Source organism: Artibeus jamaicensis, unplaced genomic scaffold (assembly GCF_021234435.1).
Source record: "Artibeus jamaicensis isolate MK-2021 breed Jamaican fruit bat unplaced genomic scaffold, CSHL_Jam_final contig_233, whole genome shotgun sequence".
NCBI classification, from domain to species: domain Eukaryota; kingdom Metazoa; phylum Chordata; class Mammalia; order Chiroptera; family Phyllostomidae; genus Artibeus; species Artibeus jamaicensis.
The window spans coordinates 21685115-21709238 of record NW_026521486.1 but is presented as its reverse complement, the minus strand read 5'-3'; the positions used below and the strand labels follow the sequence as shown (position 1 = coordinate 21709238).

Below are 24124 nucleotides of genomic sequence, written 5' to 3'. Positions count from 1 at the left end.
TAAAGAGTCACAGCCATCTTCCTGGGGAGTTGTGAGGATGTTTTGTTTGGTTGGTTTTGGTTGGGATGTTTTTAAAGAGCATCATATAGATATTTATATATAAATTATTAATGTGGGTCAGGGGCAAGGAGCATACATCGCAGGGGGGCGCGCTCACAGGGATTAGGGAGGGGCAGGGGCGGCACACAATGCTACGCAAAACAGCCACATCTAACAGATGAAATAATCACACCAACGAGGTGGGGGAGGGCGTGATGGCCACAGGGATTGGGCATGGGAGAGGAAGAAAGCAGGGGGACAAGGACGGACCTGGTCCAAGATACTGTGCGCCTTCTGCCCCCAACGCTGCCACCTCCCCACCTCTGCACACCACAGGAGCCTTGGCCTTCCATCTGTCCCTTCCTCCCTCCCTGAGCCCAGCTGCGGAGGCCCTGCAACTGAGCAGCACCCCTCGATGCTCTGGACTGCAGGCCGGGAAGGAGACCTCCAAGGTCCAGATGCACACTCAGGCCCTGGCCGTCTTGATTGCAGGTTTACAGCGGCTTGTCACTTTCCTTTTTCAGGTGACTGGGGAAGAGAAAGGGTATAGAACAGATGAGAGACTGAATTCAAACCTGACCTGCCCCCTCTCACAGAGGACAGTGGAGGGGCTCACCCCCAGGAGCCTAGCCCAGTTGTACCAGGCCCACACCCCATCCCAGGCTTACATCCCTTCACTCCGGGACTAGGCATGCCTGGTAGTACCTATAGTAGTCCTCCTGGGCAGGTAGCGGCACACTGTGCAGCGGGTGGTGGGCGTGCAACCACTGCTGCTGCTCTAGTGCCAAGCGCTGCAGCTCAGCGGACTGCGCGTGCATGGCCTGCAGCTGATGAGCTGCTGACATCGGGGCAGAGAGGGAAGCTGGCAAGTCCCGGTAAGGAGCAGCTGCGGGCAAGAAGGGCAGAGAGCACATAACTGATGGGGGACTGAAGGCCTACTCGGAGCTAGAAGATAGCCAACCACTTTACATACAGAGGAAACTGAGACCAAAAATATTGGGTAATAACCAGTCCTGCAAAATGCCAGCAGTGGAGCTAGGATTTAAACTTCTTAGCCTGGCACTAAAACCCATGCCTCCCTTGGGCAGGGCCTAGCCCCATTCCCACCTCCTCACCCCTTCCCAAGCCCAACTAGGCCAATCCTGCCATCCAAATTCCTCCTTTCTGCCCTTCACTCATTAGACCTTCCCCATCCCTAACCTCCATCCTTACCAAAGAGCTGGTGACGAAGAACTTCGTTCTCGTGCAGAGGGTGAGGAAGAAGGGGGTTGGGGAGGGTCCCAGCTGGGTAGGGTATCCGGGTAAGGTGAGACCCTGAGGCCAGGGGGTCAATGAGAGGGTGCACCGAGGCAGAGGCTGGAGGGTAGAGAAGAGGAAGGTGTCACCAGAAGGCAGGTTTGGGGAAAACCATGCATGTAGGTGAAGGGAATCCAAGCCTGGGAAGAGAGATGGAAAATCAAACACAGAGAGATCCAGAGTGGAACGAGGAGGCATAATAAACAGCCTAAGATTACTAGAGCGGGGACACAGTGATGGCAGAGGGCAGATTACAGCTGTCAGAGGGGTCTGCGGAAGAGAAAAGAGAGAAGTGGACTGCTTAGAGGAGATGGAAGAGGATAGAAAGTTTAGAAAATGAAAAAGGAAGAGAACAGAAGTTAAGAGAGAGGGAAAGCCCAAGAGACGTCAGAATGAACATGAGTGTAATGCTAGATTGGGCAATATGAAATATAGTGAAAGGCTATAAGCTAAACTCATTACCACCTAGGATACCCATAACCACAGCTACAAGGCTCTTTCTGAAAAGGCACAGAAGCAGGTAGGAACAGAAAAGACCTCCAGCTGGGAGAAGTTGGCAAGAAGCCACACGGAGTTGAATCCAGAGGAACAAGGAGACAGGTATGTGAGGAGCTGTAATGGTAGAAAGGTGGTGCTCTTTCCAAGATTCCCAGCTTGAACCTCAATCATGGGTGGGATGCTAGAATCTGAAGAGGGTGGGGGTGTGAGGAATAGTCTTTGTGGCAAGGGTAGGGTATGAGATGATAGGCTGGTGCACGACAGGGAGGCAAAGGTCATAGCAGCACTCAAGAGAGAGGCTACTGGAGGACACGTAAGTCCTGGCTTGAGGAACAGAAGAGCTCAATCACTTGCTAAGGGGTAAGGTGGCCCCAAGGGGTCAAGGAAGGAAGTAGGAGTCTCACCTGCATGGATGGCATCCTGCTGGTGGAGGTGCAGGTGAGAGTGGATGTGGGAGTGCTGGTGGTGATGGGGGGTCACATTGAGCATCTGCAGCCGGGCCAGCGGGTCATTGCCCAAGGCTGCCACCCTTTCTGCATGCTGTCTCTCAGCTGCCAGACGTTCCGCATAGGACATGTCAGGCCGCAGGGCTGGCCCAGCAGCCAGTGCCAGACGTTCCCTCTCCAGGGGCCCCAGGCTGGGATGAAAGGGGAAAGGGTGCAGGCCAGGAGGGCCAGGCTGCAGAGCCAGGCCCCCGTGTCGGGGAAAGGGATCCAGGCCTGGCCCAGGAACCCCATGTAGGGGTTCCAGCTCACTGGGCTTCACCTCGAAGCCAGGCTTGAGGCGGTCACGGAGGTCTCGTTCTCGGGCCTCCCGCTCCCTCTCCCGGGCTGCTGGATCACTGCTGTACAGGGCTGGGACATTATAACCCAGGAGCCCCGGGTCCACTGCCCCCAAGGGCACGTAGAATGGATGGTTGCGATTGCCAGGAGACATGACGTGGGGCCGGGCATATTCACTAAGAGTGCGCAGGGCTGGAGTGTCAGGACCCAAGTAGGGGGGCACTGTAGCCACAGCGCTGCCTGGCTCAAACGGAGGGCGATGGGGCACAGGGCCGAGAGTTGGACACTCCACTGGAGCACGTCCCTCCTGAGCCAACTTCTGTGGGGTACAAAGAAAAGAGTCAGAAGAGCAGTCCTGTAAACAGGCAGCCGGTTCTAAGCTACTCATTTGTCTCAGCAGCTGAATGCAGCCTTCCAGGACCTTCCCTAACCCCTTCTCCTAAACAGTGGCTGTTCTTACAGTCCACATGTAGTCTGACCTGAGCTGTCCTTCAGCCAACCCAGGCAGGCAGTCCTCTCGCAGGAACCCTTTCAGTCTCCATTTCCTAGGCTGCAGTGCTTCCTCCTCACCAAGAGGTGGCGCGGTGACGCCCCGCCCCTCGAGCCTCCCGGCGCGGCGCAAAAGGAGAGCCGTAAGGCGGGAGGCGCACGTGCTGACGCACTCACCATGCTCCGTTCCAGCTCGCGCTCCTTCTCGCGCTCGCGCTCTTTCTCGCGTTCCCGCTCGCGCTCCCGTTCCTTTTCCTCGCGCGCGCGCTGCTCGGCCTCACGCCGCACCTTCTCCACCAGATCGGCTCTCTTCTTGGCCAGCTTGGAGCCCTCCAGCGGCACAAAGTATAGGTCGCTGCGCGCGCACGAGTTAAAGCCGCGATCCAGGTGTTTATTGAACCTGCCAAGGCGCGGAGGCAGCACGCGTTTTGCCTCTGTGAGCGGCCCGGCGGGGACTCGCGCCCAAAGTCAGCCCCCGCAGGCTGGGAAGGAAGGGCGAGGGTCTGCAGTACTTTAAAGAGCGCAGTACATGAACGCAAGCACCCTTCCTTCCGTGCCTATCTCTGTCACCCTCTTCGTTGTTCCCCCTCCCAGTCCCGCCCGCCCACGCCCCACTCACCTCGCTGACTGACTGGCATGACTGGGAACATCTACCACCTTGGGAGCGGGCGAGGGGCTGCGGACCGGGGGCACTGGGCTGTCGGGGGTCTCATATTCCTCAGCCGGCTCCTGTTTGATCTGCGTGGCGTTGAGGGGCGGCCCCGAGGTAGGGCCCGCAGGAGGTGGTGGCAGGGATGATAGACTCGAGGGCCCTGCAGGCGGCAGGGGTGGCCCAGGCCCCACGGTGGGTGAGCCTGGCTTGAAGTTCCCTGGGCCTGCGGGCGGCGAAGTGCCTCGGTAGCCCGGTGGGGTCCCCGTTCGGAAGGAGGGCGGTGACCCCGGCTTGTATCCCGGTGGGGTGGCTGTCTTGTAGGCCCCTGGGGACTGGGCTCTCTTTCCATAAGGCGGGGGCCCAGGTGGGGAGGCTGTTTTATAGCCTGCTGGCGAGGAAGCCACCGTGGCAATGACTGTGGAAAGTGTAGCCGAGGAGGTGGTGACCGGAGGCACGGGTGGGAAGGGGTAGGGCGCCCCTTGGGGACCCTGGGAAGGGGAAGGGTGTGAACATGGGTAGGACCCTTGAGAGGAGGAAGAAGAGTTGGAAGAGGAGGAAGAGGCCGGGGGGCCATTGGGGCCTGTTTGGCTATAGGACACCTGGCTATGAGGTGGGGGTAGGTGTGCTGGCCCTGGTGGGTAGGGCCTCAGAGAGCCCAGGGAGGGGGACATGGCATAAGGGTGTGCATGGTGGGAATTGCTGCTCTCTAAGGGGTGGGGATATGCTCCAGGTGGAGGGGGCCCAGAGCTACTATGATGCTGTTGCTGCTGTTGCTGCTGCTGCTGCTGCTGCTGCTGTTGCTGGTGGTGATGGTGATGTGTTGGGGCTGGTGGGTGGGCAGTGGACTGTCCTCCAGTAGAAGGAGGAAAGGGGCCTGGGTGGGCATTGCTGTTGGCTAAGAGGCGGCCATATGGTGGAGGTGGTGGGGGACCCTGGCTCCACACAGCCTGGGATGGGAGAGAAGGCTGAGTATACTTGGGTGGCTGATTAGAGACAGACAGGCTGGTAGGGGGAGGGAAGGAGTGGGGATAACTGGGCAATGCCTGGGAAGCTGGGTACTGGGAGGCAGAGGCAGAGGCCGATGAAGAAGAACTGGAAGAGGAGGCTGCTGCAGAACTACTACTAGAGGATGAATAAGGATACCTCATTGGGGGGGCTGGGGCAGAAGAGGAAACAGGGGGCAGAGGGTGAGGTGAGGGAGCAAGAGTGGGGCCCTTCTCTGGGCCAGGAGGAAGTCCACCCATACCCTGCCCCATGGCATGGGGAGAGGGCAGATGCCCAGGTAGTGGCTGGGCCCCCAGCCCAGGAGGAGAGGCTGATGCATTGTTAAGGGGTCTCAGAGCAGGTGGGGGAGGCAGGTTTGGTGTCACATGGGGGAAAGTGGCTGGTTGTGGAGCAGAGGGTAGGTTTCCACCACCCACTGGAGTGTTAGGCGGCTTTGCTGGGGGAACACCACCAGCCCCAGAGCTTGATATTGAAATGGGGGTAGTAGGTGGGGGGTGCTGCTTACCCCCACTAGGGGCCCCCACTGAAGAGGCAGCCCCTCCCCCCTTGGGACCCATTGGTGGTCCAGACAAAACCCCTCCACCAGCACTCCCAGGATAGAGCTGTGGATGAGAGGGAGGGGCCCCAGGAGGAGCCTGGAACATCCGAGATGCGGGGGGTTCCATGGGAGCATGATATCCAGTGGGTGTCACAGAAGAATGAGGTTCAAAACCAGGCTCTGTCTGTCGGGGGTTGCTGTCTGGTGGTGGAGGGGAGGGAGGAAAGAGTGGAGGTGGGTGGTAGGGACGGGCTGGGCCCTGGGACAGGCCAGAAGATGAGTCGGAGTCATTCTCAACACTTCCAGGGCTGTAGATGCTGGGGGACGTGCTTCGGTTATCCTGGTCTATATCCCTCGGGTCACTGCTGCCATCATCATTGAGGCTCCGGCCATCTAAGCTGTCCAGATCCGAGGGAGACTGTGGGCGAGGGAGCTCCTGCTGCAGAAAAGGGAGGGCCATTTTCCCCTTTCCTCTCTTGCTTCCCCTAGATTTGGGGTCTCCCTGGCAAAAAATCATTTCCCCCTTACAGCACACCACTGTGCCACAGTGTGATGAATACTCTTAAGCCCACTTCCCTACCATCTCTGGATTCTGCCACTCTCCCCACATTCTCAGTTGCCCTCTAGCAGTTAGTCTGGTTCCCTCCTTGTAAAACCCTAGTCCTTCAAGTGTCCATCTCAGGCACCTTCTCTCTATCCACAGTTGAACCCAAATCCCTGTCTTCCACCAGCTTATATCTACCCTCCTCTCAACTCCTTCACCCCTTTAACATCCCAGAAACCCTTGATTCTTAAAAGGACCACCTCTACATTTTCCTTATGATTTATCTGTTCCTTCCAGTAAGACTTCTCACCCTTAACCTCCTCCCCCACCCCTTCCTGAAAATCAGGATCTAGGAAAGTCTAGACTCTTCCACACTTCCAGTCCCCTTTGACCCTGCCTAGTCAATGCCCTAAAGATCTGTCTAATATATTATAGACAGAACCACTTTAATAAGTACTAGGATACGATTTTTCTCTCATATCCCAGGTGAGATTAAAATAGGAATCCAATAGCTCTGGCTGATGTGGCTCAGTGGACTGAGTGCCAGCCTGCGAATCAAAGGGTCACCAGTTCGATTCCCAGTCAGGGCACATGCCTGGGTTGCAGGCCAGGCCCCCAGTAGGGGGCTCACAAGGGGCAACCATCTATTCATGTTTCTCTCTCTCTCTCTCTCTCTTCCTCTCTCCCCCTCTCTCTAAAGATAAGTATATAAGATCTTTAAATAAATAAATAGGAATCCTGCCCTGGCTGGTGTGGCTCAGTGGATTGAGTGCTGGCCTTTGAACCAAAGGGTTGCCGGTTCAATTCCTGGCCAGGGCACGTGCCTGGGTTGGGGGCTGTGTACCTGCTTGGGGGGTGTGAGAGTCAACAATTGATGTTTCTCTCCCTTCCCTCCTCTCTAAAAATGAATAAATTAAACCTTAAGAAAAATAGGTTTAAAAAAAAAGGAATCCCAAATTAAAGAAAGGGTGGGGGAAAGAAAAGTCAGAAGATGGGTTGGACAGCTGCAAGGGTCTCCCACCTCAGTTTTGGTCTTTTTTGGCGCATTGGTCTCCTCACTTTCACTCTCTGAGATCTCCTCGCTCCGGCCCTGCTTGCTGGCCTTTGGGGTAGAGGCCTCCTCTACTCGTGCCTTCTGTTAAAGAGAAAGAGAAAATTCTTGTCTTACACCTCCCAAGCCTCCGCCACTACCCTGTGCCAGACAGGAAGTTCCCCCACAACAGACACACACACAACCTCAGCCCCAGTGCCTGCGCATCCTGTGGGAGGACCTCAGGACAGAATACCTTGGCTGTCTGCCTAGACTTCTCAGCTTTGCCATCACTGCTAGATGTGCTGACCCCTCCAGGGGAGGCCCGGCCCCTCGATCTCAGTTCTTCCCGGGGCCCAGGGGCCTCTTTCTTCCGTCCACTCCTCATTGACATCTGAACGATAAGGAAGAAAACAATAAAAAAATTTTTTACATTTCACCTAACTTTAGGATGCACCTTACTTCTATTCTTTCTCTCCAGGCCCTTCCCCCTAGCTTCCCTGCCCCTGATCTTTCATGTCTCTCAATTAAGCTATCACTCACTGAGTCTTTATTCTGTCGTGTCTTCATTCTTCAGGCTGTGGAGACCCCATTCTCCTCTGCCTGGGCAGCTGAATACAGAAACTTCTCTGCTTCACCCCAAGCTCCCCACAGCTGTGGCCTGGGAAGCAGGAAGCAGGATCTCCAAGTTTCCAGTGTAGGCGCCTGGGACTTGCAGGATCTGTTTTCAGTGAAGCCTGTTAGAAAGACCATCCAAGTCTCCAAATCAGGGAGCAGAATCTGAAAGGGCTACCACTGTGCTTGTCAAGGGGCTGAGTGAGTAGTCCCGCCCTAGGCCTTTCAGTCAAGAGGTACCAGCCCCATAATTCAGCTGGCTTGCCCCATGGGCTACCCAGCTAATCTACAAGTGCAGAAGACTCTGCTTGCAAGACCATCTCTCCCATCGCTGGGGAGGGCAATAAAACAGATGTAGCCAGGAGCCCCATTCTAGAGATGACTCTGTTTTACCTATCATCATCCCCAAGAGATCTGTGCACACTTGCATTCCGTAGGGCCTCAAAGAGGGACTGACAGGGGAGCAAAACAAGCTCAAGTATTAACTTATTTATCCAGTACCTTCTGTAAGTCAAACCCTCACGTACACAATTTAATATTTACAACCAATCCTCAAAAGTAGGTGTTCTTATTAATCCCATTATATGGATGAGGAAACTGAGGCTCAAAGATTGTGATTCTGACTTGCCAACTTCACGTGATAATATACAGTGAGGAACCAGTGACGGCACCAGAATCAAGCCCACCTCTCCCTGATTTCAAAGCCCAAGTTCTTTCTTCTCTTCTTTGCTATATTCTCATCAGAAACTGGTACGGTTACTCCTCAGAAGACCTAAATCAGCCCCAGAGATACAAAAAGAGTCTTTTTTCATATCAGAGTAGGTGGGAAAAGACTGCCCCGTTCTACAGTGCAAAGGCACACAACCCCACCAATCCCAAGACCAAATCCAGGTAACCCCAAAGAGCAGAGCTTCACTTTTGAGAGCATCATAAAGACCTCCTCTCTAGTTCATGGGTTCCTGAAGGCTAGAGGAAAAGGCAGGACTTTTCATTTTGCCAACCAAATCAGTGAGATCAGTGAGCACAACACAAACTTACAATCTTGTGAACCTATCTCTCACTCGGCCTGGGTGGGCACACACACCTCACAGCTGATCTATATCTATACATATCTATATAGTCAACTGTTTTCATTTGCAGTGGTTTGTATTTCTTGCTAAGTGTCCTTTCAATACTACTGACCATATGATCTTTAGAGAGCAAAAATGTTGTTACTGTTCTCTTCCTTTCTGTATCCCCCACTGATGTCACGTATATATAGGTGTTCTGTTCTCGTTTTTTTATCTTTAAGCCTACTAACTTCATAGGTCTTCTTGGATGAAGTGCTGGTGGACTCAGTGGGAACAGAATAAGCTTACCTGCCTGTTCTGAGTTAGGAGGCCTGGCTAGGCAAGTGGCATTTCCACATCCTAGATCATACTTTCCCCAAGGAATACAAAGTAATTACTTCACTCAGCTCCACTGAACCATACTGAGGCAGACAGTGAGGGGTCAGCCTAACCTTTCCAGGAAACTTAGTGAGAATTTACTCAGAGTAACAAAATAGATGGAACAGGGCCCCAGGTCTTTTGAACTTACAACTAATGCTCTGCCCAGTAAACCAGCCATTTTTCCTCAACCACAACTATTACATTTTTGATGTGTAGACTGACTTGAAAATTCAACCTCCAAAATCCAAAGAATAAAACCCAAATAACAAAAGGGAAAAGCAATCCTAACAAAAGTACAATGAGCATTTGTGACTGGTGTGTCTTTGCTAGCCCCTCTAGAGAACAGTGCCCATCTCTTCCCCATCACTGAACCTGCTCCCAAGTCAGTCAGAGCTGGGTCAGAAAAATGCTGGAATGTCAATTTTTAAAATCACCTGAACTCTGATAAGACAAGCAATGAGTAATTTTGAAAGATAAAAGCACTCATAAAAAGGCAGGTAATCCTGGGGCAAGGAGGAGCAGGGCCAGAGCAGTTAGGGTTGTATCTGAATCAGAGGCAGGTTTTAGCACCAGCAAGCTAAGCTACACTCCATCTTGCCCTAGTAGCCAATTACTGTAACTAACATTTACAGAGCACCTACTATGTGTCTGGCAACACACTACGCTCACTCACCTTCATTGCCTTACTGCAAAAGGAAAATGATAAAAGACCAGATTGGGGAAGTGGAAAAGTGAAAACTAGGGAAAGAGTCTCTAAGTAAGAACAGAAAAAGAAATTAGGGGAGAAATATAAGAAGGATGCCAGAAGGAATACAATACAAGCACAAGGCTTTTCTGGGATGGGCTTACAGAGTGAATTTCAGGATCACTGGCCCAGCCTTCACCTTCATTCCAGATCTGCCAGACTAACAGACCAGTCCAAAGTGACTGCTAGATAACAATGCAGCCCAGACCAGCAGATAACAATGCACTGGCTTAAACCTTCAGAGAATCCAGGATTGTCAGACAGACCTCAGAAATCATCTCATCTATAACCCCTTCATCTCACAATGAAGCCAAGGCTAAAAGAAACAAGTGACTTGCCCAAGGTCACAGAAGTACAGCCAGGACTAGACCCAAGTCTCCTGGCTCCAGTTCCAGAGTATTTCCTCTGCAACAGGCTATTCCACAGCCCTTACCCCTGGACCACCCTCACCTGAGACAGGCGTGGAAAGCCCAAACAGTCCTACAAGATCAGGGAAATAGGTTAAAGGTTAGCTGAGGGAAGGGGTCACTGTGTCAAAAGAAGAAAAGGTTGATTGGGGAAGATAGACTCAGATTAAGAAAATGGAAGAATATCAGTGTGAAGAACAAAAAAACTACTGTATACAAAAAGTCCCTACCAATAAGAGATAGAGTCAAAAAGAACTACCAAAAGATGGTATAGTGAAGAAAGCATTTCCGTGCTCCCACCATGCCTAGGGGGAGAGACTTGGAGAAACGTCCGGACTGTCGAGTAACATATCTACCTCTGTCTAACAGACTGCTCACGGGAGGGGGTGGGCCCCTGCCAAACCCATACTCCAGCAACATTAGACACGTTCTCCAGAACCCAGGCAACAGTCCTAAGGACGTGGCCAAAGTCTGAGGTCCAGTCAACATTCTAAACCCCCACCTATTAGACAGCCATTGGATCGTTGCCATGGCAACGAAATGGCAGAACTTGAACCTCGAGAGTCCATCCCAGGGGTCCATCAGCCAGCCACTCCCCTTCCAGTTGCTAAAGCAACTCCTACTCTCCTATAGTACCCTCAGGGAAGAGAGTACCTACCCCAGTAGAAATAAGCCCATGCACAAAGGGAAATCTCTGAGCTCAAAATAGTAATGAAGACAACCCCCCTCCTGCCACAAACCACAGCGAGAGGGGCAGAGAGATGCCCTAGGGATCTCAAGGTGGAGGTGACAACTTGTCTGGCGGGCCTACAGGATGGCCCAATTCTCTCCTCGTTTCCACCCTCCCAGAAACCCTTTCTCCCTAACTCTCCCATCAGTGTTCCTCCCTCTATTAGTGTGCCCCTCTCCAAGAAGTAGTAACTCTGTCTGAAATTGGGAGGAAAAAAAAAAAAGACCAGAGGTGACCTGCAGTAGGGGAAAGAAAACTGAATCACGAAAGCATCGCCTTCCCAATTCCACTCGAGAACACCTCGGGGTCCTCTCGAAGGTGGGCCCCTCCTCGGTCGTTTCCCCAGGTTCCATCCTCCTCCCTCATCAGCTACAGTCCCTCCCCACCTACCACACCCCTTCCCCACTACCCACTTCCCTTCCACGCAAACCACCCCCAGCCTCGAGCTCGGAAACCCGGGTTCTGGGCCTTTGGGGCTTTTCCTGGAGACCTTATGCCCCACCTCGCTGCCATCTGTCGAATTTCTTTTCCGCCTTCGCCCCCAAAGCCCCTTCACGGGTACCTCCCGTTTATCTCCAATCAACCCTCCGCTGCGGGGTCCTGGCTGCCCCCTCCTTTGCCCCACCAGCCTCCTCCAGAGACCCTCCCACCTCCCCCCACCCGCCCGACCCCCCGGGTGCCCCGGCCCTCCCCCCTCCACGGGGCGCCGGCCCCACTCGGAGCCCCGCGCCCCGGTCCGGCGGTGCCCGCAGTGGGGGGACCGGCCGGGGAAATAACAAATGGAGACGAGGCGGCGGGAGGGGAAGTGGGAGGGTGGGGGTGGGGAGCCGCGGGCCGGGCCCGGGCGTGCCGCGGGCCCGCGCGGCGGCGGACCTTACCTGTCTGGAGCTCTGGACGGCCGGCTGGCTCCGAGCGGGGCGCGGGGACCCGGCGCCTCCGGGGGGCGGCGGCGGCCGCTCCCCCGCCCCCCGCTCCTCTTCCCGCTTCAGTCGCCGCCGCGACGCCGGCGGCGGCGGCCCCGACCCGCTCGGAGGGCGGCCCCCATCCCCCTCTCCCCCGCCCTGGCCCCGATCGCCCGCGGACCCCGAGCAAATCCCGCTCCGGGTTCCCGCTCAGCCCCTCCCCGGGCCGCGCCGCCCGCCCCGCCGCTCCGCTCCGCTCGCCCCCGCGGCCCTCCGCGCCGCTCCGCCCGGCTGCCCGCCGCCGCCGCCCGCGCCCGCCTCGCGCGGCCCGCACTCGCCTACCCGCGGCCCCCGCGGAGGCCTCCGCCCGCGGCCCCCGCCCCTTCCCGGGCGGCCGGCTCGCTCGCCCCCTCCCGCCCTCCCCGCGGCCAGCGGCGCCCCCACTGGGTCGCGGCCCCCGGCGCCGGCCCGACCCCGGGCTGCGGGCGGGCTGCGCGGCGCGTCCGGCGACTCGCACAGGAAAGCGGCCGGCGAAGGGAGGGAGCTCGGGAGAGGGGGATGGGAGAAGGGAGGAAGAGGGAGAAGGAGGGAGCGCGGAGGAACGGGGAGAGAGGGGCCAGGAGGGAGACGCGAGGGAGGGAGGGCTCGGCGAGCTGCGCGGGGGGAGGGGGACCGGGGAGGGAGGCGCCGCGCGAGTTGGCCGCGGCCGAGGGGGCCCGGGGCGCGGGGAGGGGTTCGCGGGGGCGGAACGTGGGGAGCCCGCGGGCCTGGCACTGGCGAGGGCGAGGGAGGGAGGGGCCGTGGGTTATAGGGGTAGATGTAGGGAGGCAGAAGTTTGAGGGCAAAGGGATCTATGACAGAGGTGGGGCGGGAGGTTGCGGGTACGAGGCGAGGATTGGGGGAATCGGGTGAGATTGGAGAGATGGAGCTACGTGGGGGCTTTCGGGGCAATGAGGTGTGTGATAAGACACGAAAGCAGCTTGGGTGACAGCGTCCATGGCGGGCGGGGGCAGGTTGGGGAGGCAGTTATGACAGAATGGGGTGGAAGTTTGGGGTCATAAGGAGGGGAAGAAATTGAAAAAATAAATGGAGACACATGAGGCTGAGATTTTTGGAAGAGGGTAGAATTTGAGGGTGACTGGTGTTGGGAAAAGACTAGGAAATATAAGAATTTGGGGGTGATGAAGGTAAGCTGGAGAGAGACAAGTTCAGAGACGTCAGCTTGGAGTGAGAAAGGAAAGCATGAGGAACCTTAGGAAGGGATGACAGAGGTGGGCCAGACGCGTTTTTCTAGGGGGCCCTGGGGCTCGAGGTAGGACTGGAGGGTGGAAGACTCAGGGGTGGCTGGGCTCTGGAGGTGAGGGGTTTCCAAGAGAACTGAGGAGGATTTTGATAGCAAGACAAAGTGGTTAGAATGGAGTGGGTGTGGAGGGGTTGGGAATGGATAAAGAAGATTGGAAGGAAATGTAAGATAAACCTGGTCTTTGGTGGTATTATGAAAGATGGAAGGTCAGTGATGCAGAAGACAAGAGGGTGGAAGGAAAAGCAGTAGAAGGAAATGATAGAAATGGGGGAGGGCGAGCTCCAGTGGAGGGAAGAGATTACTTTATAGGAGTGGGACACCATGATTGGGCCCTCTATCTGGCGGTGTCCCTGTTGAAGTCATCACTGATGGTACTTTGGGTCCCAGGGAAAGGGTGAGGTGGGGATTAGGCTCAAAGCATAGTCAAATCCCTAGGTGCCCTCATTCCCCAATCCCAATCATTCTAATGTGGAGACAGTCCCCACCACAGGCCTAAGGCTCTTTCTTCTCCTCCCACTGCTCTCCAGGCAGCCTCTGACACTGTCAGTCTGCCAGCCATTCCCAGTCTTCAGCCTCGAAGCCAGCACCCCCAGCAGTCCAGCACCAGTGTCTTCTGGGCTGGCTCCCTGGCCCCTCACTAAACTGTAACATCTCCCAGGACAAAGGACGCCAAGACACTGGTTGGTTTTTGGCAGCTGAGAGTGGGAAGGCCAGAGAATGGGAGGGAGGCAGGCTGGGAAATAGGAAGAGCTGGAGCTGGAGTGTGGATTGGGAGCCCTAACAGTTCTCCAGATTTGGGGTGGGGGTGGGGTGTGTGTGAGGCCAGGACAGCCAGAGGCCAAGGGTACACCATGAATGGCAGGACCCCCCCAGCCTTCTGGAAAGGAAGGAGGTTGGCTCTGTAGCAACTCAGTAGATTTTGTCTCATATTTCCTTGGGCCAGGCTCAGCCAAGTTCTAGAAATACCCAAAAGCTCTAAAAAGATTCTAAATCTCTGGGGACCCTGAACAAGAAGGCTTCCTTGACCTAGGAAGGAGTCACCACTCTTCAATCTTTTGAATTGGCTGGCACTTTACCACCCCATGCCCACCTTCCTTATTCTTTAGGGCCTTCTAGAGACCAGGCCAGCTCCCCATCTCCCCCACCCCCAATGCTCTCCCCCATCCCAGTATCTTAGGATAGCTCCTGCTCCTAAATCCCCACCTCCCTACTTTGCTCCAAAACTCCTCCCACCCCTCACTGCCCTCCCTATTACATTTTTCTCTCTCTCTCCCCCTCCCTCCCTCCCTCCCTCCCTCCCCACTTCCCAGTTCAGTTTCCTGCTGGGCCCTGGCCCAGGCCCTTTCCAATTCCCTTCCAGGTTTGTTTTTTGTTTTGTTTTGTTTATCATTGTTACTGGGTTGTTTTTTTTTTTGGGGGGGTGTTTGTTTTTCACCACTAAGGGATGGATCAGGATGATGGCATATATGAGCCTAAAAGAAAAATTTAGGCACAGGTAGGAACAGAGGATGGAGTAGTCAGAGGAAAGGCCAGGGCCTACCCCTTCCAGTTCCTCTCCTACCTGAGGACCAGCTGACAGCTCAGCTTCAGGAAGCATCACACACACCACCACCACCACCACTACCATCCCTCACCCCAGCTCCTTCTCTGGCCCCAGTCCCTCACAACCCACTGGTCTCCAAGCAACGGCACAAAGGGAAAGTGGAGGGAAGGGCCTAGGAAGCCCTGGTAGAGCTGGTGGTAACCCTATCCACCCAGTACCTGGGTGGTGGTGGTGGTGGAGGGGAGAGCATGGCTGCCAGGGAAGGCAACTTAATAAGGAGAGAGAGAAGGGCAGAGGTTAGTAAATGTGGCTCCCACCAGAATAAGCCTGGTTAGTCCAGGAGTTACTAAAGAAAGGTGAATACAATGCACGCTGGAGAAAAGATGAATATAATGCACCAAGAGGTACGGAAAGAAGTAGTGTGGCCCAAGGGAAACAGAAAAGGCGCCGGGAGAGAAGGGAAAGATGAGATGCTCACACTGAAGCAGTGAAACCAAGAGGCACAGAGCAAGGGGGCAAGAAGTTTTTTGAACTGAAAATGGAGGAGGTGTCCGCCACACAGGAAGGACAGGGCAGAGAAATGGGTCCTGCCCGTGCAGAACTGGAATCTTCTTCTAGTCCTAGAGCTGGACGGGATGGCAGAGGAAGTCCAGGGCCAGAACTCTTGAGTAGAAACACTGGGAGGCCCACAAAGGGAGCAACCTTGAAATTCCTCCCACCCCCTTTAAGCTACGCTCCAGGATGGTGTCCTGCAGAACCTTGCCTCCCTCTAGTGGCCACAGCTTTCCACAGCCCCTAGTTCCCAAAGTACTGAAGGGTGTTGTCGCCCCTGCTTGGTTTCTGGGTTCCCATCTCAATGCTGGGGCTCCATAGGAGCTGAAGAGTTGTGTGTCTCCAGCCACACGCTGGCACCCTCCTTGAAGGCTGACCCAACTGGAGGGGGTGGAGCCTGTTGAGTAGTTCAGGCCCTGAATCTTCAGTTTGCTGGAGGACTGATCCTCAGGCCCTCCTCTCCATCCCCCAGTACCATTCTTCCCTCCCCAGTCCCCCAGCCCCCCACTGTGCAGGGAGTAATACCCATGCAATGCTGTTTCATCCCAGAAGCGGACAGGGTTTTGTCTGGGAGAGCCCCGATATGGGAGCTGCTCTAGTTCACAGATTTATCCCTTCTTTGGTCAAGGCCCTTTGGGAACCTGAAAACACTTTGGACACCTTTCCCCCCAAGTGCACATAAGCACAACATTTTTAGTAAGTTTAGGAATTCTTGCACCAATTTAAGAACTCCTAATTCACCTGGGGCCAAGCTTGCTGCTGAGAAGGCAGGGGCAAGGCGGACCTCACCGGGCCGGGGCAGGGTAGGCAATGCCATCTGCTGCCATCTTTGTTCTGTCTGTCTTCCTCCTCCAGTGTGTGTGCCCTCCCCAGCTCTGCTATCCAGTGGGGACCGCCTGCCTTCCCAGTGCCCCCCCTTCTCTCCCCTCACACAGACTGCAGTGAGACTCCTCAGACACAACAACGCACTGTGATTCAGACTTTAATGGTGGTGTTCGTTTCAGTGCCACCGAGGTGTGGATCGTGACATAGGGAGTGAGGCATTGCTCTGGTGCAGCTGGAGGAGGAACGGGGAAGGTAGAGCTGGGAAGAGCCCCCAGGTGAACAGCCCCACCTCTGGCCCCAGCCAGGTCTCAGTGAGGGGTTGGTACACACAGAGGAACCACCAGCAGGGCCCTTTGCTGTTAGCCTTGGCATTGCAGCAAGACTTCCCATCCAGGCCATCTCAGAATCTACAGCCACATGAAGTACAGACACTAGTGCCCCCACTTCCAGTCAGGCCAGTTTTTAGCCCTGGAGATATGGGGAGATGATTAATTAATTAACAGGATGAATGAAAATAAATAAACAAACAAACAATACACTAAAACCTTAGGCCAGGCAGGACCAGCAGCCAGCACCTCCCTCCACCTCGGCACCGCGCAGCGCGCCCGGCTCTTCCGCAACATGGAACCAACAGAGAGCACGAGTGATATGCGGCCCCTCTCCAAACACCTCAGGCACCAGCCCTGATGCTCCCATCACAGACCCTGCTCATTCTTCCATGGACTCCCTTGTAATCCTCGGTCCTGTGGCCAGTCTTTGAGGAGAGAGAACAGGAAGGAAGGGGAAGTGAAGAAGAGTGTGGAACCCAAGGGGGAAGCAGAGACAGCAGGGGCGGGACAAGCCCGGGAGCAGTGCAGCAGGTCAGCTGGGGTGTCCGAGGTGCAATATCACAGAGCAGGACAGGAAGGGGCTCCAGGATGGTGGGAGGGGGTCCAAGTCTCCAGGCAGGTAGAGGGATCACAGCACGCTGGGATTGCGGAAATTGTGTCCTGCGAAGCGAGCTTCATCTCCCAGCTCTTCCTCAATTCTGAGAGAGATGAGCCGGAAAGGAAATGTCAAGTTGGCGGTTGTGGGAGGCCCTGGTTCTCCAGGCGCCTCACAACACCTGCTCCTGGCCTGGCCCCAGCGCAGGGGCATTCCCTGGCTTTCCCACGTGACCTGCAGGACTCATCCATCAGGCCACCAGTCAACCCATCTTTCAATCCTTTCTGGATATCTACTGGCCAGGGCACTGGAGGCGGGACAGTGGGGTAAAAGTAAACAGCTTTTACCCCTGAGCCCTGGCTCCCATTCCCCAGGTTCCCTCACCTCATGAGCTGGTTGTACTTAGCCAGACGCTCGGAACGGCACGGGGCACCAGTCTTGATCTGAAACATCCAGAGAGACGAGCAGCTCAGTGGCTGCCCCTTCATCCTCGAAATGAAACTTACACTCCCTTGAAATTCCTGACACCTTCAAACACCTGGAAGGAGACACCCACCTGAGCCTAGAACCCACCAATTGCACAAAGATCTCCTTTGCACTCACCTGACCTGTGCACAGCCCCACCACCAGGTCTGCAATGAACGTGTCCTCAGTCTCTCCTGAGCGATGACTCACCATGACCCCCCAGCCATTCTCCTGGGCCAGCTTGCACCTGTATGGGTACACCAGCACTGACCGCCAGCCCCTCACCCTGGGCACCCTCCTCCCAGCCCCAATGTTGGTCTGTGTTAAGAAATAATCTAGGCCCTGGCTGGTGTAGCTCAGTGGATTGAGCATGGGCCTGCGAACCAAAGGATCGCGGTTCGATTCCCAGTCAGGGCACATGCCTGGGTTGCAGGCCAGTTCCCAGCAGGGGACGTACGAGAAGCGGCCATTGGTATTTCTCTCCCTCTCCCCTTCCATTCCCTTCTAAAGATAAATAAATAAAATCTAAAAAATAAATCTGAAACAAAAGAAACACTCTGGCCCTGGCTGGTGTGGCTCAGTGGATTGAGCACTGGCCTGCGCACCGAAAGGTCGCCTGTTTGGTAGTCCGCCGGGGCACGTGGGCCCTGCTCCTGCTCATTAACTTTCTCTCCCTCTCTTTCTCCCACCCTTCCCCTCTCTCTAAAAATAAACAAACAAACAAATAAAATGGAGAAACTTGGGCTCCTCCCTTAAAGAAGAAAAATATCTGGAGGGAAGCTGGGTGGGAGCAGAGCATCAGTGATGGAGAGAGCAGAACTGAGGGCTCTGAAGACGACTCCAGGTCCCCTGTTCTCTTCAGCGTCACCGGACAGGATTAGGCTTCCGGCCCTTGCACGAGGGTCCTGAGAAACGCGCTCAGCAGGAGAGACCCAGGAGGCACTCACGCTTGGATGGCTTCAGTGACTGAACCGATCTGGTTGACCTTGAGCAGCAGACAGTTGCAGGCCTTTTCTTCCACTGCCCGCTCAATACGCTTTGGGTTGGTCACTGTCAGGTCATCACCCACAATCTGTATCCCTACATTGGCTGTGAACTTCGACCAGGCAGCCCAGTCATCCTGGTCGAAGGGGTCCTCGATGGAGACCACTGCAGAGAGAGTGGCGAAGGGGCAGTTGACCCTCCCTGGGGCTCTGCGCCAGGCGGGCTTGATTCCCTGAAATGGCCGGCCCCCTGGCTGACGGAGCCTGCCCCTCTTGCTCCCCCTGTCCCCAAATAGGCCTGCCCTAATGGACCCGTACTTTGATTCATTTATAAAGCTTTCAAAAACAAGGGTTCAGAATCTCTCTCACAATCTATCTGCATTTCCATATTTTCACAACTAGGCAGCCCTTCCTCATTACTAATCAAAACCCTTCATTCTGCAATTTATATCTGAAGCCTTTGGCAGACCTGAAGGCTAACTCAGTTCCTCATCAGCCTTCTGTTCACACATCATTTCCGGATCTGTCCAGCATCCCCAATTTTATCCATCAAAAATACCGAAATGTGCTTGTTCCCTGCCAGGTCCAGTCATGCTCTCAACATCCCTGGTTCCTTCCAAAGCCTTCCCCATGATCCCAGTGGCTTCAGAGCACATGGCTTGAATCAGAATCCAAAGCAGATGGAGTGGCTCCATCACAGGTGCCCGCACACTTACACTACATACAAAGCCTTGGCTCTGCAGGGGGCTTCCTCACCCCATCCCTCTTCCAGGCACCTGAGTCAGCACCCGATAAGGTCCAGAGTGGCCCCAACACATCCCTGCTGGCCCCCCGCCTGCCCCTGCCCTCTCCCATACCCGGCCTTGCTCTCACCAGGATAGTCCCTGACAAAGTCCTGGTAGAGGGACCCCAGCTGGTCCCCAGTGATGTATCGGGAAGGGTCAGCAGGAGACTTGAAATCCAAGTCGTATTTGCCGTCACGATAAAACTCTGAGGCAGCGACATCCATACCAATGACAATCTTTTCTGTGTAGCCCGCCTTATCAATGGCTTCCTTCACCAGTTCCAAGGCTAGAGGTGAAACACAGTGAGATTATCAGCAGGAAGGACAGACAGGAGGAATGGGGGAGAGGAAGAGATTAAGGGCAGTGGTAGAGGGCTTGCTGTGGAGACATGGCTAAGGTTCCCGCTGGGGTTATCCTCAGGTCTGCAAGGGGCAGGCCATCTCCCAGGAAGGCAGAAGAATGGCCTTATATTAGTAAAAGTGCTTTTTTAATAGCTGTCATTTATTGAGGGCTAACTATGTCACCTAAGTACTTCATATATATGATCTCACACAATGAACCCTGGCTGGTGTGTCTCAATGGATTGAGCACCAGCTTGCAAACCAAAGGCTCAGTGGTTCAATTCCCAGTCAGGGAACATGCCTGGGTTGCAGGCCAGGTCCCCAGTAGGGGGCATGTGAGAGCCAACTGATCAATGTTTCCCTCTTTTCCCTCTCTCTAAAAATAAACAGACAAAATCTTCAATCTTCACGATGATGCTATGAAGCACATACTGTGGTTAGTATTCCCATCTTACCGATAAGAAAGACAAAGCATGGAGAAAATAAGCGAGAAAGATCACCAGCCAGTAAGTCTTCAAGTCAAGATTCAAACGCAGGCAGTTTGGCCCCAGAACCTTAACTCTTAGCCACTGTGGTATTGTTTCCATTCACTATGCAGTTTCTCCCAGGGCAGAGAAAAGTTAAGGATCCTTGAGGCCTCAGAAGTTGGGGTGAGATGGGATAGATTTGAAATAGATTACCTGGAGTTTGGTGTGTCTCATCAAACTTGAGAACCCTTTGGAGTTAAAGGCCGGGGTGGATCCTGCAGGTGCCCCAGGTGGCCTTCCAGCTCTCCCAGGAGCTCTGGAGAGAACTTATCGTTGCTAAGGAACCTGGCTGGGCAGTTAGGACAGTTCTCCTAGGCCTGCATGTGAACTTGGCAGGCCCTCTGGAAGCCACTCCAAGAAGTGGCACCTCTGAGAGCTAGCAGGAGTCAAGGACCATCCACCCGTACTCAGGCTGTGGTGAAGCCCGCGCCCCCCACCCCCACTCCACCAACGGCCCAGAGCTGGGAGTAGGCCTCCCCGTCTCACCTTCACTGTTCTCCAGGATATTGGGGGCAAAGCCACCCTCGTCTCCCACGTTGGTGGCATCCTTGCCATACTTGTCCTTGATCACCCCCTTGAGTGTGTGGTAGACCTCCGCCCCCAGTCGCATGGCATCACGAAAGCTCTCCGCGCCCACGGGGAGGATCATGAACTCCTGCATGGCCAGCTTGTTGCCAGCATGAGAGCCGCCGTTGATCACATTGAAGGCCTGGCAGCCGCAGGACAGAAAAACCATTGAGCACGTCCCTTTCCGCCCCTGGGAGTGTTCGCCCCAGATCCCAAACTTCCCCCAGCTCCCCAGACTCTGAGCCTCATGTCCCGTCCTTTCTCTTTAGTCGCCCCAATTCCCTCGCCTTCCGCTGGTCTTCATGAGGTTCCATGCGCCCCTGCCCCCACCCTGGGAGAGGCACAGACCCGGTGCTCACCGGCACAGGCAGGATGAGGTCTGAGTTCCCGGCCAGCTGAGCAATGTGGCGATATAGGGGCAATTCCCGCTCAGCTGCCCCTGCCTTACACACGGCCAGGGACACGCCCAGGATGGCATTGGCGCCAAACTTGGCTGGGAGATTATAGAGAAAAGCACTGAGCAAAAATGTCCCCTTCCCCATCTAGCCCTTGCCTCCACCTACACTCTGCAAAGGAGCCAGGAAAGGAGACCCCCTCCTCCCTCCTCTCCTGCAACATCTTATCCATTTTCCCCTGAAATAGCAGGTCAGTTGGGGGGGAGGTGACAGAAAAGGGCAGAGAGCTGCACATATTTCTAAAGATCCCAAGACCAGTCTGTCTCATGCCAACCCCCTTCTCTTCAGGCTGCAAAGTTCTTTCTCTGTCAGATGTCCCTCCCCCATCACCACTGCCGTTAAACTCATCTGCTGCTCTGATTCTGGGGGCAGATGGAAGAAGTCCTTCCTCAGGAAGCCCCCACGGTGCTGGCCCCTTTGGCTCTCTGGCTGCTCCACACATCCCCACCCTCGGCCTCTCCACTTTTTCCCTGGCCCCTGCTTACATTTGTTCTCAGTCCCGTCCAACTGCAACATCAGATTGTCCAGCTTCTCCTGCTCCACCACCGAGAGACCCTGCAGGCAGAGCCACCATCATGCATGGCCAGAATGGAGCTGGGCCCCCAGACACAGGGCCCCCCTTCCCACAGGCTCACATCCGGCCAGTGTCCAACCAGGTTCCTGTGAAGTGGCCTGTCAGGACCTGGGGACCTGAGCCCCCACCTGAGCAGAGAACAGCAAGGGGTCATCTTCCCACCCCTCCCTTGGTAACCATGACTCCCAAGGGGTGGGCCTTTCTCCCCCTCTCCCTCCTCCCCTGACCCAGGATGCCTTCCAGAGCCCTGGTCCTGCCTCCCCCAGCAAAGAGTGAGCCTCACTGAGCTGATGAGGGCTGGCGCAATGATGGTGTTGATGTGGTCCACTGCCTTCAGGACACCTGGGGAGAGGCGAGGAGGCCAGGCCGGGTCAGGCCAGGAGGGGCCAGAAGAGAACAGGTGGGGAAGGAACGCAAGCAGAGGCTTGGGGACTGAGTGAGGTAGGAGTATAAAGAGGAGGGGTGAGAGAGCTTGGGAAAGAGAAGGTCTCACCTTTGCCTAAGTAACGCTGTTTGTCCCCATCCCTGAGCTCCAGGGCCTCATAGATCCCAGTGGAGGCCCCGCTGGGCACTGCAGCCCTGAAAAGGCCTGGGAGAGGAACATGAGTGAGGAGGAAGAGGGACCAGGGGTCCCATTAGCACTTCAGGTCTGAACTCCTGCCTGTCACATCCAGCCCTCTCCCCAGACAGCTCCTAATACACGGACACACACAAAGACACACACACAGCTCCCTGATACACACACTGCACGCTGCTCCTAATATAATACACACATGCACAGTGCTCCCTGACACACACGCAGCTCCCTAATACACAACTATATTCATGCATACACTGCTCCCTAATGCACACAAGCGCACACAAAGGCTGATGCACAAGTAAGGCCTCCTCTTCCACCCCACTGAGGCACTGAAGTCCTGTGTTCACACGCACATATGGGCGCGTTCACAAACAGGCAGTTCACAAACCTTCTCCTCTCTGGGAGGCAGGGCATGCATCACACACTAGAACTAGAACACGGAGGCCTGCCTATCCTAGCTCCCCCGGACAACGGGACCCAACCCCCTCAGTCCAGACTGAGAGCTTGGCCCAGCGCCCCACCCCTGCCGGGGATCAAGGAAACTTCCCATCCCAGGCCTGGGCAAACCCAGCGCTGGCCGGTGCGGGCGCGGTGGTGGTTGAGGGGCTGCGTTCTGGTCCAGGCCCTGCTCAGTACCTTTGGCCGTATGGAGATCCACCTCCACGGTGGGGTTTCCACGGGAGTCCAGGATCTCCCGGGCCCAGATCTTCTCTATCGACATGATGGCTGGGATCTCCTTGGGTGGAAGGGAGGTGAGGAGAAAGGTAAGAGGCTTAGAGGGGCGGAGCCTGAGATCAGTGGGAGGGGCCAGAGGCTGGGATGGATTGGAAAGAGGTTACTGCAGTGGGTGGGGGGTGGGGAGGAGCAGGCTGCTGCCGTGGGGGCTGTAGAAGGGATTCCCCCCACCCCTGCCTCGGGGAGAGGAGAAGGTCACTGCAGTGAGGAAGGGGAGGTCACTGCAGTGGGAGGCGGGTGACACCCAGCGTCGAGGTGGGAGGACACCGCAGTGAGGAGTCGAGGGGCCCGGCAGGGGTTCCCTCATCCCCTCAGCCGCTTCGGCAACCAGCTGGTGGGGCTCCCCCCATCTCCCCCGAGCGGAATGGCTGCCAGGCGTGCCTTTCTCGCGGAGGCCAAGAAGAGGATGGGTAGTCTGAACAGCCCAAGCCTTTCTTGCAGAGCCCCCCGCCTCCATCCCACCCAAGTCAACAAGCAGTCCCCACGCCCAGGCCCTGTGTGCACAGACGCGCAGCAGAGAAGTCAGGCGAGGGTCCTGGGAGAGGCTCCCGGTCCCGGGTGTCGCCGGGGGAAGGGAGGGGGAGGCGGCAGGGTAGGGCCGGTCCTCCAGCTGCCGCAAGACAAATTCTCCGCTCGCCGCCGCGAGCGGGGCGACGTGGGGCGCACGTCTCCCGGTGGGGAGAGAGGTAGAAGCCCGGGGATGCTGCGGGAGGGTGAGAGCAGCCATCTCCCCAGATGCAAATCCAAGAGGACGTGCCGGGATAAAAAACGCACGCCCGGGGGAGACCCCGAACTTCGTGTCTACAGAACCCGAGGCGGAGCGGAGCGTGGGGAGGGGGGAGGCCAGGGTGCAGGGCTGGCGCCCAAATGAGAAGGGCGAGACAGCCAGAAACCCGGAGGAGCGGTCGGGGCAGGCGGGGAAGGAGGGCTCGGGGGAGGCGCGGGTGACAGCAGGTGCGCAACGCCCAGGGGAGAGATGCGCGCGGGCCCAAGTAGCGGGGCGGGGGCGGGGCGGCGGGCGGAGGAGCCCGAGGGGTGCCGGGGCCCAGTCGGGGCTTCACCTCGGGGCTGCAGGCTCAGACGGCGGCGGCGGCAGTGGCAGCGGCGGCGCAGAGCGAGCGGGAGTGGCGGCGGCGACTGCGGCTCCGGGGCGGGCGGCGGGCGGGGGAGGCGCCTATAGGGCCGGGCGGGCGCATGTGACCCGGAGCCCCCGATGAGTCAGGAACGCGGACGGAGGCGCGCGTAGGAGCGCGGGTGGGGGGC

At 56.1% G+C, this 24124-nt stretch overlaps 3 protein-coding genes across 4 annotated transcripts; 1 reads left to right on the top strand and 2 right to left on the bottom strand.

Annotated features, from left to right (window-relative positions):
- Window positions 1–18: 18 nt before the first annotated feature.
- Window positions 19–11778, bottom strand: ATN1 (atrophin 1). 2 transcript variants are annotated; one of them, XM_037167814.2, is made up of 10 exons: window positions 11679–11778; window positions 7417–7610; window positions 7130–7267; window positions 6865–6978; window positions 3724–5735; window positions 3282–3504; window positions 2238–2934; window positions 1252–1395; window positions 745–925; window positions 19–567 (listed from the first exon to the last, which is right to left on the bottom strand). In XM_037167814.2, exons 2-10 carry the CDS (start codon window positions 7441–7443, stop codon window positions 534–536), a joined length of 3570 nt encoding a protein of 1189 aa, XP_037023709.2. In that variant the 5' UTR covers window positions 7444–7610; window positions 11679–11778; the 3' UTR covers window positions 19–533. The 2 variants fall into 2 exon arrangements, with proteins under 2 accessions (XP_037023709.2, XP_037023708.2); XM_037167813.2 differs by having other exon boundaries at window positions 3724–5738; window positions 11679–11777.
- On the top strand, window positions 11580–13646 carry LOC128626892 (basic proline-rich protein-like). The gene is made up of 2 exons (XM_053662114.1): window positions 11580–12215; window positions 13533–13646. Exons 1-2 carry the CDS (start codon window positions 11580–11582, stop codon window positions 13644–13646), a joined length of 750 nt encoding a protein of 249 aa, XP_053518089.1.
- A 2420-nt stretch (window positions 13647–16066) lies between these two features.
- On the bottom strand, window positions 16067–24012 carry ENO2 (enolase 2). The gene is made up of 12 exons (XM_037160736.2): window positions 23923–24012; window positions 22763–22862; window positions 22040–22135; window positions 21830–21888; window positions 21458–21527; window positions 20877–21010; window positions 20437–20659; window positions 19171–19368; window positions 18262–18463; window positions 17453–17561; window positions 17234–17292; window positions 16067–16952 (listed from the first exon to the last, which is right to left on the bottom strand). The coding sequence occupies exons 2-12, from the start codon at window positions 22845–22847 to the stop codon at window positions 16883–16885; spliced, it is 1305 nt and encodes a 434-aa protein (XP_037016631.1). The 5' UTR covers window positions 22848–22862; window positions 23923–24012; the 3' UTR covers window positions 16067–16882.
- Between the last annotated feature and the right edge of the window lie 112 nt (window positions 24013–24124).

Bases quoted from the DNA above. Each gene is read 5' to 3' on its own strand.
- ATN1 (XM_037167813.2), bottom strand. From the start codon at position 7,443: ATGAAGACACGACAGAATAAAGACTCA. The intron at 7,268-7,416 runs GTGAGTGATAGC...CTTATCGTTCAG, and splicing joins CACGACAGAATAAAGACTCA to ATGTCAATGAGGAGTGGACG. The intron at 568-744 runs GTACTACCAGGC...TCTCTTCCCCAG, and splicing joins GCCCAGGAGGACTACTATAG to TCACCTGAAAAAGGAAAGTG.
- LOC128626892 (XM_053662114.1), top strand. From the start codon at position 11,580: ATGGAGACGAGGCGGCGGGAGGGGAAGTGGGAGGGTGGGGGTGGGGAG. The intron at 12,216-13,532 runs GCACAGGAAAGC...ACTGCTCTCCAG, and splicing joins CGCGGCGCGTCCGGCGACTC to GCAGCCTCTGACACTGTCAG.
- ENO2 (XM_037160736.2), bottom strand. From the start codon at position 22,847: ATGTCGATAGAGAAGATCTGGGCCCGGGAGATCCTGGACTCCCGTGGA. The intron at 22,136-22,762 runs GTACTGAGCAGG...TTCCTCTCCCAG, and splicing joins GGATCTCCATACGGCCAAAG to GCCTTTTCAGGGCTGCAGTG. The intron at 17,293-17,452 runs GTGAGTGCAAAG...TGGATGTTTCAG, and splicing joins TGGGGCTGTGCACAGGTCAG to ATCAAGACTGGTGCCCCGTG.